We start from the raw sequence: 18,742 nt of genomic DNA on the forward strand, positions 1-18,742 counted from the left end.
TAAGAAGGAAAAGAAAAGAAAAAAAAGAAAAGCATCAGCCGTGAGTCAGTTTCCTCCTGCGCCGGGCTAGCGAGTGTGCGTCAGGGTGGGGCATCGGTGTTAACTGATACGCGATCGAGCTGGGTGGTCCAGGCCCGACACATACACCATTTTTGTGTACAAATAAACTTAACCCCCTCCCCCCCCCCCCCCCCCACACACACACACCATTGTGGTCACCCCTCCCACTGCCTTTTTCCTCCCCATCTCTGGCGCTCACAGCTGCACAGCGTGCGTGTGTAAACACCTTAACGCATGGACGCGATGGTGTGAGTGCGCGCACACGCTCCTCCCTCTGGAAGACTGTAAACTGAGTAATTGAGAGCTGCTATGAGGAGACAGAAATGATCTGATGAAGGCTAGGATAGCTGACAGGATGGCCAAGATATGCCAATTAAAGTTGGTCATTAGCTGTACATGGCGTTAGAGGAGAGTGAAAAATCAAAAAGACAACAACACACAAATCCATGCACTCAAGTCAACTTGTCTTTATTCAGACTTATTGTAAAAAAAAAAAAACATTCCCAGACTGTCCAGCAGCTTCCAGGCTTCTGATTGGACAGTCGGCTGGAGTCAGTTACTCTCAGGTTTGCTGCTCTCAGGTCAACAGGTGAGGTTTCGGCTTTTCTGCGACGAAGCTAGATCTCCATCAGTTGGTCCGTTCCGACAATCACCTCATTTGTCCGTTCAGCTGAGAAGAAGATTACAGGTGAAAGGTAAAAATAAGTACTTGCTGTGATGTTTACAGGGATTTATCTGGGGGGGGAAAATGAGAGAGTAAACACACCACAAATGACCACTGCAACAATATGCATTATACTCTGAGCCATTTGTGAGTCAGTCATACTTATTTTCAACTACACAGTCAGAAAACGTTCCAGTCCGAGCAGATGAAAAATAATATTCTTATCTTTGCTGTGCTTTAGTGAGAAAGATGTTTTGTTGGGAATATTTTTCCCAACTATCAAAAATCCGTATTACAACCACCGTATAAGTTATCTTGTAATAAAAAAATATATGTAAATATATATATCAATTTAAAGCAGTGCATCACATTCATTTTCAGCTACTTATTCATCTTCATTTCCTTTGTCTGCTTTGCTTTCTAAAATTACCTTTCTTGCACTACTTTTTATTAGATTTGTCCATTCTTTTCTTTTAAACATGATAGTAGTCACATGTTTACCCTGTGCTCTCTAAAACATGAGGAATAAAAAACTTCAGCTAGGTTTTGTGCCTTCTCTCATTCCTTACACCTGCAAGTTCAAACTACAGCATGAATAGATGGCACAAGATCAAGCCTCTTGCAAACAAATGATTGAAACTAAACCTTTGTAGATGTTTACAGCTCAATTTTCTTCATGCAAGTTGCAGATAGCCAACGAATCAATTAGTACGTCAATGCAACATTTATGTAGTAGCACAATTAAAACCCCCCACAAAGGTTGGTCAAAGAAATTGACAATTTAGCCAAACAATAGAATAAATAGTAAGTAATTAGGTGAAAAAAAATGGTGAAATAAAATTAAGATGCCTCAAATAACTTTCAAATATAGAAAATGTACATGCAGTTAGATTGCTTCAGATATTTGGTGGTGAGCTACTCCAAAGGTTTGGGGAACACATGATGAAAGGTTGGTCACCCCTATGTTTTGGTAGCAGTCACCAATAACAGAATCATTAATATTGATGATAGATTTCTGTATTGTAATTTGCAGATTCAAACAGCAAAAAGGTCAGACCTCGGCATAAAAACACAACATGAAAAACTGTGTCCAGGAGCACAAAAGCAGCGATCTTGCTCCAGGACTAATTCATAATTTAGCTTTAGATCAGCATAATATGAAAACTGGCTGTGATACAAACATTGCCAAATATGATGAGTTCTACTCACAAAGCTGTTTTTGCCCCATACTACTACAGTCCCAACAAGCACAATAAATAACTGAATGAATTTATTTCGACACGATGAAATCAAGAGAAATCTTTACAGTGGATTAGAACTAGAAAGTCCACTGTGTGCGATCCTACAACTTTTATTCAGTCCCGATATCTCAACTTTAACTGCTGCACTAAAAGAAAATGTGTGACGATCCCTTTTAACCTTCAACTTCTCTAACACGTGGAGTGCAGTCACAATTCCTCCTTGGGTCGGCGCCCTCTCCTACCTCCAGCCCCCTCCGCCACCGAGTGCCGGTGCTGATCCAAAACAAATGGTGGCAGGGAGCAATGTTCCATCCACACAGACAGGTTTTAGTGTGAAGGAATCTTTTGCTCAGAATGAGCTTAGCCACTGTTGTGTGAAAGGAGAGGACAAATGGAGCATGGGACTGCAGGAGAAGGAAGGGAAGGAAAGGTGGGGAGTGACTGGAGTGTAAAAGAGTAAAAGTATATGCTGTTTGAGCCAGACAAGTCTCCAATGGCCGATATAGTTTGTGTTTACATATTTCTCCAGCCGAAGGAAGGATGGGAAGCAGAGAGGATGCTCGGCTGTTTTACATCTACCCGAATACTGACGGTTGGGACTTTATTTTAAACAGATTTGCGCCATATTAAACTGAGGATAAAAAGACATGAAAGGGATTCTGTCTTCTTCATGGTGTTGGTAAAAATGTGCATCAAAGCACAAAGAGATGAGGTATTCAGCCTTGAAAAAGAAAAAAAGAAAGAAGAAAAATCAACAGGCGATAAACGATTGTGAATGCAACGTATGTGTGTGTCTGTGTCAGGCTGTCATGGTGGTCTTTGGCTGCTAACAGCTTCAGCAGTAGGGTGAGTGTATAATGTCTTTAACAGCCTGCGGTCAGACAGCTAGATTGGCAACAAGGAGCTATCTTTTATTCAAACATTACAACAATACAGAGAAAAGGAGACGAAAGCTTTATGTGCCATTTTAACTTTTATATAAAGTAATCTAATCGAAGACTGAATCTTTTGAAACTGATACCAAAGACGACGAAAACGGGCACCAACTTAATTTTATAAATCATTGTTTGTATGCTGACTGCAGTTTTTGAGTTATTGAAATAAATTTCACTTTCGTACGAAGGCTTATATTCACCATAAAGCAACATAAAACAAAATCAACAAGATCAAAAGGCACTTTTATAAGAAAAAGAGAGATTTATCCGTGACTGAACATTCAAAGTAAATGTTGTCAAAACCATTTACATAAAAACGAAACAACAGAAAAAAAAAAAAAAAAGCAGAAGTGAGATAAACTTTGTCAGAGCAATCGCGCCGTCTGTTTCAGAGCGGACTCAGCTGTTTCATTTCAGGGAGATTTTAGCTCAAATTCAAACTGTTGCTGCTCAGTGCGCCCTGTTGTTCACTCAATTAGGCTTCATAGTCTGGTAGCCTATAGCTTGTTCACTCTTTCTAAAGTGTTCACAAGTTAAAAGTGTGTGCATGCGTGTGTGTGCTGTGCTGTGTGTGCGTGTGTGTGTGTGGCTGCAGGCTGCTGCTGTTGAATTCTGGGTGGTCCTGTTCTGGCCGTGCTCTCTAACCTCTCCATCAATGTAACACACACACGCACACCCCCCCCCCCCCACACACACACATATATAGAGAAACACAAACACACACACGCACAGCGCTAACTCTGGGAACAAGAGGATTAAAGAAATAAAAAAGAAAAAACTTTGACAAATCGGACTTTAAGAAAGAAGAGACTTTCCTTACTGGCTCTAATACTTGGCACCTATAAATGAATGTTACACACATACATGAACACCTTATCTGAGTCAGTCAGAGGGACGCACAGGGCGTCAGCAAACAGGCAGTATTTAGAAAAAAAGAGTATATTGGAAGGTCAAATACATTTTGATTTGGATTTTTTTACATTTACAGAAATTAACTGATCGGGATTTTCCTAGACGCTATAACAACTTTCATTATCCTTTGACTGACCTGCTGATTTTCTTTCTTCCATGTTAAGGGCAATAATTAATATTAGTAAAACTAATGTGTTATAGGCACTTTGATAGGTAGAGAGTTTTGAAAGTGACTGATACTGTGAATGACATATAAAGCTATCCTCATTTATGCATCAAAAACTACTTGAGTATGTAGGACATCCTGTTGGTTGACACATTTATCTCCGTCAACCCATTGGCAGAGATAAATTTTATACTGTTAGTTATTATTGGTATTTTATAAATTTTATATTCATCTTTAGTGGCTCTATTTTAGCCACTCAAATACACTTCAACTGTAGAAGCATCAATTAGTCTGTCGGATTTCGGTATTGGCCAATATTCCCTTTATTAGGCTCAAATTGATGATCAGACCAATCACAGAAAAACAGTTTTAATTTAACTAAATACATCAAAACTAATAATTCAAAATCTAAGAATAATTAAAACTTGTCAACAAACACTTCCACAAATAATATATACTCTTTTGTGTACATTTACAAATACAAGTTGAATGACATATACTTCAATGAATAAATGGGACTAATCTTTTCACCAAGAAAAGCCAGATGGGCACATCTCTAATTTCCAACCACTCTTGGATCTCATGACAATTGCAACAGCAAAGTGGAAAAATAATATTTTTTTTTGGCTGTGAAAGACATGTTACAAAAAAAAGAAATAAAAAATACTACTTATTTTGCAAAAATGCTATGAGGAGCTCCTGATGTTCCGCAACTAAAATGTTGGCTGTTCTAATTCAATATATCACACTCAATGAAGAGCATCCAGTGGAAACTGCTTCATCACTATTTCATGTCACAAAAGTGCCTTTTGATACAGGGCGTAATAATATGCTGCTAAATAAAGAATTTGAAAACAAGCCTAAAACAACACAGGGTAAGTAAGAAATGGAATAAGAAAGAACCTATTCAGAGCCTGTTTTTTTTTTTTTTTAAACTTTGGGTGTGTTCATGTTGTTGCGTCTCACCTTCTGGCTCAATTCGTTGTCCGTTTCCCACCAAACAATATTTGAGGTCGGCTCCCCTGCCAATGATTGCATTACTGCAGATTACGCTGCCTTGGATATTGCATCTAGAAATCAAACACACACATTTTTATTAATTGGACGGCTGCTGGATTCATATGTGAATAAATTTCAGTGTTTAGAGGTGAGCATCCAGGCACGGGGGACAGTGAACACCAACAGATCAGAACTGCGTCAGGTAGGAAGGCAGCGAAGTGGAAACAGATGTTTAAGGGATTGGGTGGAGTAAAAAAAATAAATAAACGAAGACTTTTGGTTGTGATTGGTCACAGCTGAGTTAGTCTATTCTGCAATACTTTGCCTTAATAAGTGTGGCGAAAAACTTCTTTAAAGATTTTCCTCCTGTTTCAGATATTTCCACAAGAAATTCCTACTTTTCCGGGCTTAAATTTCTAAATTTCTAGATTTGAAATATTTCTCCTGTTCAGTTTTCCTTATCTAAGTATGTCACAACTCTGTCAGTCAGTCACTTACATCAAAAATGTCAAAGAGATCGTTGACAGTTTAAGGCGCGATTATGGCAAAGCAAAGATAAATAACATTTGCATATAAAATCCTTTAAGTGATTCAGATTTATCTGTCAGATCACATAACAGTGAAAGCAGTTTGAAAATCAAGTCATTTTCCATACTCTATTTTTCCCCCCCTCCATCCTTGCACAGATGTGGGAAGTGATAAAAATCAAATGTCATACTTCTCCAGACTTTTCAAGATTGAACAGGAACCCCGTAAGAAGTAACTTGAGAGTTATAAAGCTAAATCCGCTTATAAATTTCGCTTACGTAGCACTTGCAAGAAGTGAGTCAATGTCCTGTTAGCGCTGAAATACTTTTCAAACTCGGTTGCATGTTCTCTGCAAACATCGGAGAGCATTTATCCGCAGTTTTCCTCCCACAGCTGCAGGGCGAACCGAACGGACAGACCTCAGAGTTTTTCCCCCCTCGTCGTCAAGCACCTCCACACCTGCTATGAAAACTCTGAAACATCCAATCGACTGGGCTTAATGACATGACATTAGCATTAATGTCGGCTACTGTGAAAACAACGGTGTGTGCTGTGTGAGAGCGCGCGTGTGTGTTTGCCTGTGTTACAGATCTTGTGCTGCAGTTCCACCTGAGCGGGCCGTGCCAACCCGCCGTGCGTGCTCTCATTCAGCCAAACCATCACCATAAAATTCTTGGAGCGACGCACAGACGGTGCCTGTGTGTCCAGCGCCCGGCTAACCATAAAGGGCGTGTATGTGCAAGCGTGTGAGATACAGAATGTGTGTATGTGATTGTGTGTGTGTTTCAGAGGCCATGGGAGCCAAGTGGAGAACACACGTGGGTCTCGCCCGGGCAGTGACGCACACACACTTGGCTGCCCGTACCTCACACACAGACAGGTTTGTATTGGCCCATTTTATTCAGGTGGTTAGACCAGGATGGGAACAGGAGAGATGTTTGTGTGCGTGCGCGTGCATGTGTTGGGGTGTGTGTGCGCATAAGGGACTACCTAGGAGGTAGCGGTGGTAGTTGGTGATGGGAGATTACAACATTCAGAGTTTTGTAACATTACAGAGAAGGGGAGACCACCAAAGAAGCTTCGGAGCTGAAACACCACTAATTACTAACACCAGGGCTCCTCCTTGTCATGACCCCCATATCCTCCCTCCCTATTACACAAACACACACACACACACACACGCATACACGTACACACATCAACCCCCACCTCCTGTGCCCCCATCCTATAAAGTTGACCCCTACTATCCCCCCCAACCCCACTGCCAAACACGCAGTGCTTTGTCAACAAGCTCTGGTCAGCTCCAAACAAAGAAATCAGAAATGCAAGAGGTTTCAGCGACATGACTGGGGTCTGCTAATCCCCTCATACTGGCTCTTTCTTTCCCTCTTTCTCCGTCCTTATGTCCTCAAAGCAATAAAAGAAAGAATTGCAATTTTCTTTCTTGCGTGGTAGCCTGCTTTCCCCCTTCGCTCCTTTCTTCCCTTCTCTCCTGTCTCTCATTCTTTTATGGCCTCGTGCGTGCACCTACACGGGCGTGATGAGGGTCGCCGCGCTGGCTGGCCGGGCTCCCTGAAAGAGCTTAAGGAGGGATGGTTGGAGGCAGAAAGAGAAGGGAGATGGCGTCGGGGCCGCGGTGAAAAGAAAGGGAGGAGGAGTAAGAAATCGAGATAAAAGGAAAAGACCTTGTGAATGAGTGCATTAAAATCCGAAATAGAGGCCAAGTTGAGTTCTCCTTCCAAAAAGATTCCTGGCTAAGAGACTGAACAGATCAATCTACATACTAATTCTACTGTAGCTACTGTTGCTCTCTGTACGGCGGCACTTCCTTCTTGTAATTTCCAAAGCTGAGACGACTTTTTGAGGTTTAAAAATGTTGCTTGTCACGGAGCGTCGGTCTTGCTTTGGAGTCCTTCGAATTTACATAATAAAGTTAATACTTTTTAAGAATTTAACAATGTCTGGAAAAGAAAAAAAAGGCAGCACGAGGAACTTATATTATCTGTGAAGGTTTAACCAAGAGAGCTGGTGGGTGGAGCTAACTCTACTGCAGTCAAACAAATTGGTTTAAAATAGACTTACGATGGACGTTAGCCCATATTACAATCTTGTAATGAATTAGTGTTGGGTAGAAATTCATGTTCTATAACAGTGGTTCTTAACCTTCTTTGAGGTACCGAACCCCCCAGTTGCATATGCGCATTCACCGAACCCTTCTTATTGCAACACCACCCCCCGACACACAAAATATTTGCGGTATTCTGATTTAGTAATGTAATTATATTAGCTGTGTAACCACCCCACACCACTAGAGGCAGTACCAACCCCAAAAAGATGCGATTAGGAGCAGATTTAGACTATAGAATTTGGTCAAAACTGTGAGCTTTGCTGAAGTAATTAAAGACAAAAGTTCAAATCCATGCTGAGAGTGGAGCTCCTTCAATCGGTGCTCCTCCGCAGCTCTGATTGGCTAAGCAATGTAACGTGATCCTCTGCAGCAAGTGATGGCAAAGCGGCGCGTCATCACGACTTTACACAAGTGTGTCTTTACCACCGCGGCAGAGGCTCTGCCAAACCCCTGAGATCGACTCACCGAATCCCTGGGGTTCGATCGAACCCAGGTTAAGAACCACTGCTCTATAAATAAGTCGGGTCCTTCTCAACTAAATACAATTTCAGTGAAATATGTTTCACTGTCAGAACGGATGTTGCCATGGAATCTGCCCAACATATACATATATATATATATATATATATATATATATATATATATATATATATACTATTTATATATATATATATATATATATATATATATATATAGTTTTGGACCCCACACAAACTCCTGAGGGACCGCACAGAAAATGTAAAAACAATGTGATTACTAGATGTCCTTTTACTGCCTGTTTCTAAGTAGCATTTCAAATCTAGAATCAATCTGTGATGACAACTGCGATTAAATCTACTGTGAGCCTTGATTATGGATTTATTGACATTTTGACAGAATCATGGATGCATTTATAAACATTTAAGTTCATGTGTATCCAGTTTACTTTAAATTATGACAAAAATAAATAACTATATAATGTTTAATTTTTAAAATTTGGTCACTATGCACTTTAGCATTTGTATAATACTCAAACACACAACTTGTAGCAAAACAGACTCTGAAAAAAATGTGCAATGAAAGAGAAATTATACATTATAATATATATAGTGTAACATAATTAATAACTAATTCTAAACAGGATTAAATAGAGTTTGTACCCTCTTTCTAGTCTAAAATCCACTGCAACTCTACTGTGATCAGTCTGTGGAACCTGGCTTCTTCAAAAAAACAGTGACTACATGGATGGATGAAAGAACCAGTGGAAAGGAGTGTGTGTTTTCTCACCCTTCCTCTATGGTGACCGAATGCATAACAATGGAGTTGGTGACTTTGACCTTCTCTTTCACGTTGCTGGATATTCCAATAGTTGATCTTTTTATGGAAGTCTTTTCTGCTATCTGGCACCGTTCCCCAATGATGCTGTCTGACCCCACCTGCAGGAAGAGCCCAGACAGTTAATCTATTCTTAAGTACACCTAATAAAACACAATACAGACATTGATGTGAAGCACAAATTGGACTCAAACAATTAAAATTTGGAAACGGGAGCATGACATTTACCTGACATCTCTCAGAAATGACAGCAGAAGGGTGAACTGGTGGCTCCTCAAAAAGCTTTGGGGCCTAATTATAAGAAAAAAAAATACCAATATGAGAAAAACATGAAATAGTAGAAAACATCTAGAAACCAAATCCCAAAGTTCAACAAGATCTAATAGTAAATAATAATAAAAAAAGACTGGTGACTCTAATCAGACACTGTTAACTTGATCTGGCCTGAAATGTGACTGGAAACAAAAATGTTACCAGGTCACTGTAACAGCAACACTCTTCAGTGTGGATACCGTCACTGTCAGAAGAACACATATTTGCTATTTCAATATCAGCGAGGTGTTAAAGAAGCAGAAGAACTTTTGCATGGGAAGCTGTTTAAAATGAAAATGTATTTTCTATGGCATTTCTAGAGTTCACTGAGGGTTCAGAGATCAAGCAACAGAGACACTCGCAAGAACTAACAGAAAGGCTAAACTGAGTACAGCAAAGTTTCTCTGTTTTATACTTTTGAGCTTAAACCTCCATCTTAAAGTGAACAAGCTTGATTTGGAAATGTTGATCGTCTTTTGCAAATGTTACAGTTAAAATAAGGATCTACACATTTTCGAAGGCACTAAATTATTCTGTTTCCTGGAAAATGCTGTTTTCTAAGAAAAGTATTTTCTGGGGTTACTGTTTTTTATTAACGCTGGTTAGCAGTGCTAACTGCTAATAGAAGATCCTAAAGTAAATTTAAAATGTCACCTCCCTAATTACATTGTTGTGGCTACTCTTCTATCACAATAGCTCAATATCGTCTCAGCTCCTAATTTAAACAATTAATGGCTGCTCAAAGTATTTAAAATGTTTTAAATGCTGCTCTTATACCTTCTTAAAAGTTCTGAAAATCGAAATCAGCATCGGATAAAATCTGTATTGGAATGTCAAAACGTCAGAGATGGGAGAGAGACGGAAACTTTGCCACCAAGTCAGTGGTCAGTGGAATGTATCAAACATAGTAGAGCAAATTCTTTAGGAATGTGGACACCAGATGAGCAGGCCAACTCTCTGACTCACCTGCCTGTTTGCCTCTATGTAGGCAGCAAGAGTGTTAACACGGTAGCACAAACCCTGCTCCATAATGTGAACATAGCAGCGGAGCTTTCCTCCGTGGTAGGCCTCACTCATGTCGCCGCGGTGGTCATTCCAACAGGACCGCTCCTGGGCCAGCTGGAGCAGAGGCTCGTCCCGCGATGAGATGAGCAGCTCTAAGAGGAGCAAGGGGAAAAAATTAAACTCAACTCCTTTGGTTCGTTTGTGAGATTTATTTTTTTTTTTTCCTTTTTAAATCGGCTATGACACGGAGGCTGTTAAATGTTATTCTGATCTAATTCTGATGTGTGGTGTGGTATTTCAGTGAAATCACCAACCGTGGTTTGTAGAGCAGTCATTCTTTTTCTGGGTCTGATCCTCCAAATCTTCTTTCACCTTCTGGCTGTTGGGGGTTTTGGAAAATTGTTTGCGCACCAAGTACGGTACCAACTCTCCTCGGATTGATGAAATGGACCTAAGAAAGAAAAAAAACATTTGTTCATTTAATATGAACTTATGAAACAATGCAGAGACATATTCATATCCTATGAAAGATTGGCAACCGTCGTGAACTAAAGCAGGCACAGGGAATGGAATAAGGGTATTTAAAGTAGTCAAAACTCTAACACCAGTATTAAATGAAGCCACAATAACAGTGTGTGTAGATCTTTATTGTTTAATAGCAATCTCTGTGTGAAACAATAAGCATAAAAAGTTCCTGTTATTACTTTTAAACCAAAATCAGGGATGAAACTCCCCCCCCCCTCATTTCTCACTTCAGATCATTTTCATCTGTTTGCTCATCTCTGGACTTTGCTTCGGTGTTCCTCTCCACCAACTCGCAACCCCAGGCCCCCGCCACCTACTTTCTTTTAAAGGGAGATTAGAATTTCCATTTGAATGACAGGAGAAAAACAACAGTTACTTTGTCTATTTCTGTCCTCGAGCAGAGGACAGAGAAAGAACACGGAGGAGGAAGAAGGAGAGTCCGAGAGGAGCGGCTGAAAAGAGAGTCCAAGAAAGAAGCCGGAGAAAGGAATGAGTCATCTAACAAGAGAGACGATACGTGGTAGTGGGCGAGGGGGCACTGGTGATGCAATGATTGATGTCAGATTTATATCTACATCTCTTTAATTCAAAATATTATCAAGATGAGCAAGAGCGAAATGGGATTTGTTTGGAGGTACTGAACAGGAAATATAGTTTATCTCAGTTTAAAAATGGGGAAAAACTAACTTGAAAATATCAGATTTCAATGAAAGGAGTTTTATGCTTTCAATAGAAACAGAGATATATACAGATAATACACCAGTAAGAAGTAATCAATACTCTTCTTTAATATTTTTAGACGGAATGAAGGTCTTAAATGTAGAAGTTTGAACATGTTGAATCTATCTATTCAAGGTATAATTAAGCAAGCTTGATGCTTTTTATAATTGTTTTATTAACATATGTCTAAATTTTCTCTTATTTTCTAATAAAGCAGTGATCATGACATTCAAACAAAACAAAAGTAAAGAACTGGTGAATTCTGCTGAGTGTATATTTCACTGTCTGAGGAAGATTCAGTAATTTCAAATGTTTCGATTTCACCTAATAACAACAGCTACAGTGTAGGAACTTGGACAGAGTTACATTTGGCAACATGACACTAATTACAGGAAGCAACAGATTAGAGATTAGATTGGACTGTATTAGAGAAAATCGACAATAAATTCATAAATTATTTACAGAATTCTTGTTTTCAACTCAATGAAGTTCAATGCACCATCTTCATTCTACCCTTAAACATTTTGTTGAAATGTGCCATTAAAAGCCAAACATTAACATGCAATTCTTTAATACGATGTCAACTTTTGACCTGTACTCTTAAGAGGTGAACATTTGCCATTTGTCTCTACTGTAAGACACAAAAGCAGGACCACAATAATTGGGTTTTGCATCACTTTAATACGTGGGATGTTTTTCTTCGTAGACCAAGTGAGCTTCATCATTTTCCACAAACCATCTAAATTTACGACATGTTGATATCGGGTAGATCCTCCATCTGGTGAATATAAACTCCAGGCTGCAACAGAAGGCCAGTGTCGCACTGCTTTACTCCGGAGGCTAAAGGCCTAACAGCCTGTCTCAGTGGCACATAGTAAAACAAATTAACACCTAGCTAGAATACCCCGCTCGCAGACGCTTTCAAAGCCTTCCACGCCGTGGAACCGCGTTTAACAGTTGAAACAGATTAGGAAGTGATTGAGGGTTCAAGCTGATGTGACTGTGTGAGTACATGCATGTACCTTATGTCTACATGAGCACATGCATGTCAGTAAACGACCTCTGCACGGGGAACACAGGGTGAGAACGTTTTTCTTCATCTTTGAAAGTCGTCACAAGTACAACACTTACTTGTTTTCCGTGAGAAAGTCAACAACTGCTTTTTTCAGACAGTAGAGGTGAGCGTCCACCAGGCCTGTTTTGATGTGCATCCTGGGATGTCTAAAAACAAAAAGCAATGAAATTATTTCCAAAAGGTAATTTTTCAGCTTTATAAGGTTTGTCAACAAAAAAAAACAACAGAACTTTGAAATTAATACATTTAAGTTAAAATGCTCCATGACAAAAATAATGAATTGACTTAAATTCTAAGTTACGCATTACCTATTGAAATGACAACTGTACAGAAACAAACTGGATAATTTAAAGTTGGTTAAATATGCCATTATTGTCATTTATTTAACCAGTCAATGTTTTATTAAGACTAAACAAACTGTTCCAAGGGGAGCATGGCTAATTTAGGAAGCATTACATAAAACTGACAATGTTACACAATTAAAATATTTGAAAATAATGACACTAAAATACACTAGGCATAAGTGAAAATAATAATATGATGGTATCATGATTTTATTACTACTTAAAAATAATAAAATACTAGGTGAAATAATTCTATTTTTATTCAAAATGATCAATTCCAAATCAGTTTAATTAGATATTTTTCTTCTATTTTCATTTTCTTATTGAAACACTGAGCAAATTATATACGGCTTTTGCTCTTGCCGGTTTATGTGTTGTACTGTGCTACTTCTGGACCTCCGCGGTGCAACCTGGACGACGTTTTATTTTTGTTTTATTCATGAGGTTCTCTTCATTCAGGCAGGAGTTGCTTACAGAAAACCAGAAACGGCCATTTTACTGACATAAACGTCACAGACGGAGGACATCTGCGTACTATACAATGTTGGCTACAACCGATATGGATTCACAAAGCTGGTGCCATGAGACAGCTGCCAGTCAGACAGGTTTATATTGACTGAGGCGCCACACACACACAGACACCCTACTGTGCATTTGCTCATTCACACATTTCTTCCCCACGCGGAGACAGTGTGGCTCTAGTTAAAATGTGGCATTTATAAAGCGAGAGGCAAAGAAAACCACACCATCCTCCACGTTTCAGGAGACAAATCCATCTTCACTCGTTCACCCTCTCTTGATTTCCTGTACTCCTCTCCTCTTGATCTTCTCAGTCATTACATAATGATAGTGATAGGGGAGTGTTGTTCCTGAAAGAACCGACCGGCCTTTGCATGTTTATTATGCCCGTTCGCCACTGAGGCCACATATCCATGTAACTGCTGGACATTTTTCAAAGCATGCTGTATTGATTTAGACTTTCGTAAAAATCAAAACAAAGCCTGGGACTTATCACAGAACAACAACATGGCTTTGGCAAAAATCAAAAGCAGACATGATGCTTGTTGTTCACAGTTTTTGTTTAATCCGTTTTATTTTTCACATTAAATGAAGCAGGAGATAACGGCGGATTAAAGACCAGCAACTTGATTGTTGGTATAACGTCGTGATGCCAGAAGGAGAGAACTAGTAATGACATTAAGTCAATATGCCACAAAGCTGGATTGGCATTTTGATAAAAAAGGCTCACCAAACATCTCACATAATGCAGTGACCTTCTCTATCTTCACCATAAAATTGTGCTTGATTGCGTTTAGGTTTGCCGAGTTATAGTTCTGTGTGGGCAGAGCAATCTTGCCCACGCTGAGCTGTTCCAATCGAACATTTATTGCGATTACTTATGTCTGTGTACACGTGCCTATCGTAAAAAAATGTTTTTCTTTCTTTTAAAAAACATACAAAATAAAACATTTTGCAAAATAAGTGCAAAATAAAACATCTTATATCTTTCTACAATTTGAAAAGTTCCCTTCTAAGGATAATGCATTTTTTATTTAAAAGGAGCAAAGCCCTAAATGGTTCTTTTTGTTGTAGCGATGGCCGACCTCTGGGACAGACTGATGCACAGATGAATGAACAGATGGACTGATGGGTGGATGGATGAACTGACTGGTGCAAAGACAGAGACACACAAATGAATATAAGTTTGCAAGTATGGACTTGCAAATGGACTGGTGGATGGATGCATACATTGGATGAACAGATGGATGAGTGATGGATGGATTTTTTTTTTAAGCAGTCCATCTCTGCCATCCACATTCTCATCGATCCAACAGTCTTTTGTAAAATTCACCAGCTTTTGTGCAACTACAGCAGCCTAGAAATATTGTTGCTTGGTCTCAACCAGATGCTGAAAGCCATAAGTCAAATCTAATATACATGTGTCTGAGTAAAAGGTATTTTGAAAAGCATAAAAACATATGCCGGTGCACGCACTGACGTGCTCTGCGGGTGCTTATTTGAGGGTATTTATTCGCAAAGCATTTCCCAGGTGTTCATTTCGGCGAGCGGAGATTGAGCATAAAGTTAAATTTATGGGAACACCCAGGGTGTGACAACAGTGTTTGGCACCTGCAGGCAAGATACTTGGACTGGGCCAAATGTGAGAGCATCTAAATGTGTTTTGCACTGACTGGTGGCTCAAAAAGCCAAGAAGACAGTGCAAAAATAATGTGAAATATTTGAAAAGATCTGTCTAAAAATATGGCAAACTCTATACAAAAATCTTCACAGTTTATGAAGTAGGAGTAGAAATAGTATACTGGTAACACTTCCCATTAACAAACTGTTAAAATAATATCAAATGGCAGTATTTGCATTCGATGAGTGAAATTAAATATTATAGATCTTTTGACATTTATATAATTTGGCACATTATAAATAAAAACTGATTTGTTTTGATTGATAAACTAATATTTAAGCAAACAACTATTATCTTGAAGGTACACTACTCTAGAGTGTAGAGAGCCACATAAATAGTTATGACAAGGAAAATTTGGCCTCTGCGTCTTGAGTTTGACGCATGCTTTAAAGAAGAAATTAAAATATTAATAAATACTGATTCTGAGAAGCTTTGTTATGAAATGCATTGACATTTAAATTTTTGCGCAAAATATATTCATGATTTATTTTTTCAACTGAATCCTCCATATTAATAAGCAGTTTTGAAGTCATTAAGAAAAAAAAAGAGAAACAATTAGATTTCCCCACCCCCCCTAAAAAAATTGAACAATCATCTTTGTTTAATAAAGTTTCAGTGCACTGTGAATGTTGCAGAGTTCTGTCAACAGCAGCAGGAATTTAGAGTGCTTGGAGGCAAGGATGACGCAACCCTTCCCCTCGGATTAATGGCTAACTCCTAAACTCGAGAGAAGAGTCACAGCTCTCTTGCTCTCAAACAAAGCAAGCATAATGTCTTAATTAATTAAAACTGAAACCACACGGCGAACAATGACTAAGATGCAGCAGCGAGGCTGTGGAATACCTCCATTGGTCTGGTTTTGAAAGTACAATCGACAAGGCTGAAGGGCTTATGCGAATGAGGAGCATTTACCATTGTCTCCAAAAAATGTCATGCCAGCCAAAACATTGCCGTCATTTCAGGAAAATGCAGATTCTGTTAATTATGACTAAGAGAAAGACTCCACCAAATGACACGGTTCCCCCAAATCATCACAGACAGTGGAAATGTCCCGCTCAACCACAAGATACTTGGAATTCTGTTTCTCTTCACTCTTCCTCCAGACTCTGGGATCTCTCTTTTCACACGAAAAGCAACACTGACTTTCATTTAACAGTCCAGTTCTTTTTTCTCATTAGCTCATGTAAAGCACTTCTCACCTTGTGTCTGGTTTAGAAGTGGTTTAACACAAGAAATGAGAAAGTTGCAACTCATATTCTGGATCCATCGGTTTGTGGTCGCCCTTCAAGCTCCGACTCCCAGTTAAAAGTCCACATCTTATGGACCTCCCCAAAACTGTAGAGTGTGCCCTAGGGTTTCATTGTTTGTTTTGAAACCATTTCTGACACTCTTGTTTTTCCACTGAACCTTCCAGGAATACAGTACTCTGAGCACAGCTTCTTTAGAAATGACCTTTTGTGGCTTTGTTGGTTAAAAAGTGCAATATTATGTTGGGTTTTTATAGACTAGAATAAGAAAATCACCTCAAACTAAACCTTTCTAGCACCTAAGGACCTCGCATTACAATGTTTGTGAAACATGACTCATCCCTGGAGAAATAAAATTTGTTATTACACAAAAAGACAAATTTAAACAGATGGTAGGCTTTCTGCAGTCAGAAAGCCTACCATTCTCAGGTTAATAAGGACATTAAGCTTCACTAAAGGAAACTTTGAATTACTGATCAAAATCCTTGGAAGCAGAGCGTAAAAACATGAGCGATGACTCAATACTTTAAGCAGCACTATTTGTAAAAGGATATTATGCTGTAAACTTTAATCTATCCTGATATTACTCATGTCTCAAAGTACTAAAACAGTTCTGACATAGCTGTTAGTTTTTATCCCATTATGAATATGAGAGTTTTGCATTACTCTGTCAATCGTTCAAAGTTTGAACAAACTATAACAGAACTGAGTGCAGTTCAAGATCTTATGTTTATCTCTTGTAATTTTTAAATAAGAGATTTTTTTCCTGCTCTCTCTCTCTGTCGCTCTTCTTTTTGACCTATTATGGCCATAAAGAGGAAGCTGTGCGATCTAACAAACCGCCATTTGTGCTAATTGTACTAATCTCTTTTTATGGGAAGGTATGATAACTTCAGTTCTTCACATCTATAAAATGGAAAAAATAACAGGTTATAAAAAAAACCTAATGAAACCCTTAATCTTCTTAAACCTTGTAAAAAGTGCATTTTACAACTTACCTCACAACATAAAAATAAAAAAACTGCAATCTAAAAAAAGAAATATTAACAATTTGGTCGATGCTCAAATTTCTATTATCTCAAATTTGTAAAACACTGCATTATTACATCTAATGGTAAACATAGGCGTATACTTGCAAAAAACATTTAACAAAATAATTTTTGTAACATCTGTTTTTGGATATATACTTTTTGACCCCAAACTGAAACTAAAATATGAATCAAATCAATTGCACAGCCCTAATCTGAAGCACATATGCATGTATATCCATTATAAAATGTATGTTTGTTTTATAATGGAAGCTGCGAAGCTTTGGAAAACTGATACAACTTCTCGTCAATCTGCTGCAGCAAAGAGAGAAATTGCTCCAGTGAGTCTGTGGCTGTTCTGCAAGGTAATAAAATATTCAAATGTTTTAAATAAAAAAAAAGGATTAGTTAAGAATACTGAGCAGCAGCAGTTCTGCCTTAATAACTCTTGCCATCTGATTCGATTTAATTGAAATCTGTATTTTACTGCAATGTTGATCCTTGCTCCAGATCTGCCTTCAAGATGTTCTGACAGGTGGAGCTGTAATGTGCCGGGCAAAGCCCGGCTGGAGTCCTTTCACACCATTTAAGCGATTTCCAGGTCAAACAAACTCACATGTGCAGGGCCGTTTAAACCGAAGACGCCACAGCCATGTGGAAACCATAGAGGAGAGAAGGGGGAAAATATTGCACAGAGGTTGAGGCTGAGCGACGATGGAGTGATGAAAAAACAGATGGCTGTTTGTGAGGAGGGATGTACAGAACATGGAAAAAGATGGCTGACATAATGAAGGAACTGGAGGCCATTTTTAATAAAATAACGCAAAATGAAAACGCTGTGAAAGACACTCCACAATCACAGATGACGTTTACTGAAAAACACTCAGGTGATGTGTGCAAACGAGTTCTAGCTTCTGTCAGTGCAAATGCTTGAAAACAGCGAGGTCTTGTAAAACTGCCTACTGCTGTGTTACAGAAAACCAGAACTCCAGGAATTTCTTCCTTTGCTGCACCGGACTTTTTTTTTTCTATCTGTCTTTTGTTGCTGTCTGACATGACAGCATATACCTGAACAGAGGTGACTGAAAGGTTTTAGGCCTTTAACTGCAACCCATAAATGTTTATCTATGAGATCACCGTGTTTCCATAACACTGTGACAAGATGCGGCTGGTTTGTCTCCATCAGAGTCCACCTTGACGTTGTGTTACGTATTCCTGTGCACGCTCGTGTAAGCATTTCTGGTTTGTGAAAAAAGACAGAGTGCGTGTGTGTGTGTTTATATGCAAGTGTGGCCCAAAAAGTTCCCTGTGAGGGAAGCATGCGAGCAGCTGCTCTGGC

At 39.0% G+C, this 18,742-nt stretch overlaps 1 protein-coding gene across 1 annotated transcript in view; it reads right to left on the reverse strand.

Annotated features, from left to right (window-relative positions):
• Window positions 1-503: 503 nt before the first annotated feature.
• Window positions 504-18,742, reverse strand: part of eif2b3 (eukaryotic translation initiation factor 2B, subunit 3 gamma) — a 36,269-nt gene continuing 18,030 nt past the window's right edge. The window contains exons 6-12 of the mRNA XM_008434164.3: window positions 12,641-12,730; window positions 10,579-10,715; window positions 10,226-10,416; window positions 9,176-9,238; window positions 8,900-9,048; window positions 4,945-5,048; window positions 504-730 (exon numbers count right to left, since the gene is read on the reverse strand). Of these exons, the coding sequence (XP_008432386.1) occupies window positions 678-730; window positions 4,945-5,048; window positions 8,900-9,048; window positions 9,176-9,238; window positions 10,226-10,416; window positions 10,579-10,715; window positions 12,641-12,730 (787 nt within the window). The 3' untranslated portion in view covers window positions 504-677. The remainder of the gene's footprint in view (window positions 731-4,944; window positions 5,049-8,899; window positions 9,049-9,175; window positions 9,239-10,225; window positions 10,417-10,578; window positions 10,716-12,640; window positions 12,731-18,742) is intronic.

This window comes from Poecilia reticulata, chromosome 17, assembly GCF_904066995.2.
Source record: "Poecilia reticulata chromosome 17, P_reticulata-male-v2, whole genome shotgun sequence".
Lineage (NCBI taxonomy): Eukaryota > Metazoa > Chordata > Actinopteri > Cyprinodontiformes > Poeciliidae > Poecilia > Poecilia reticulata.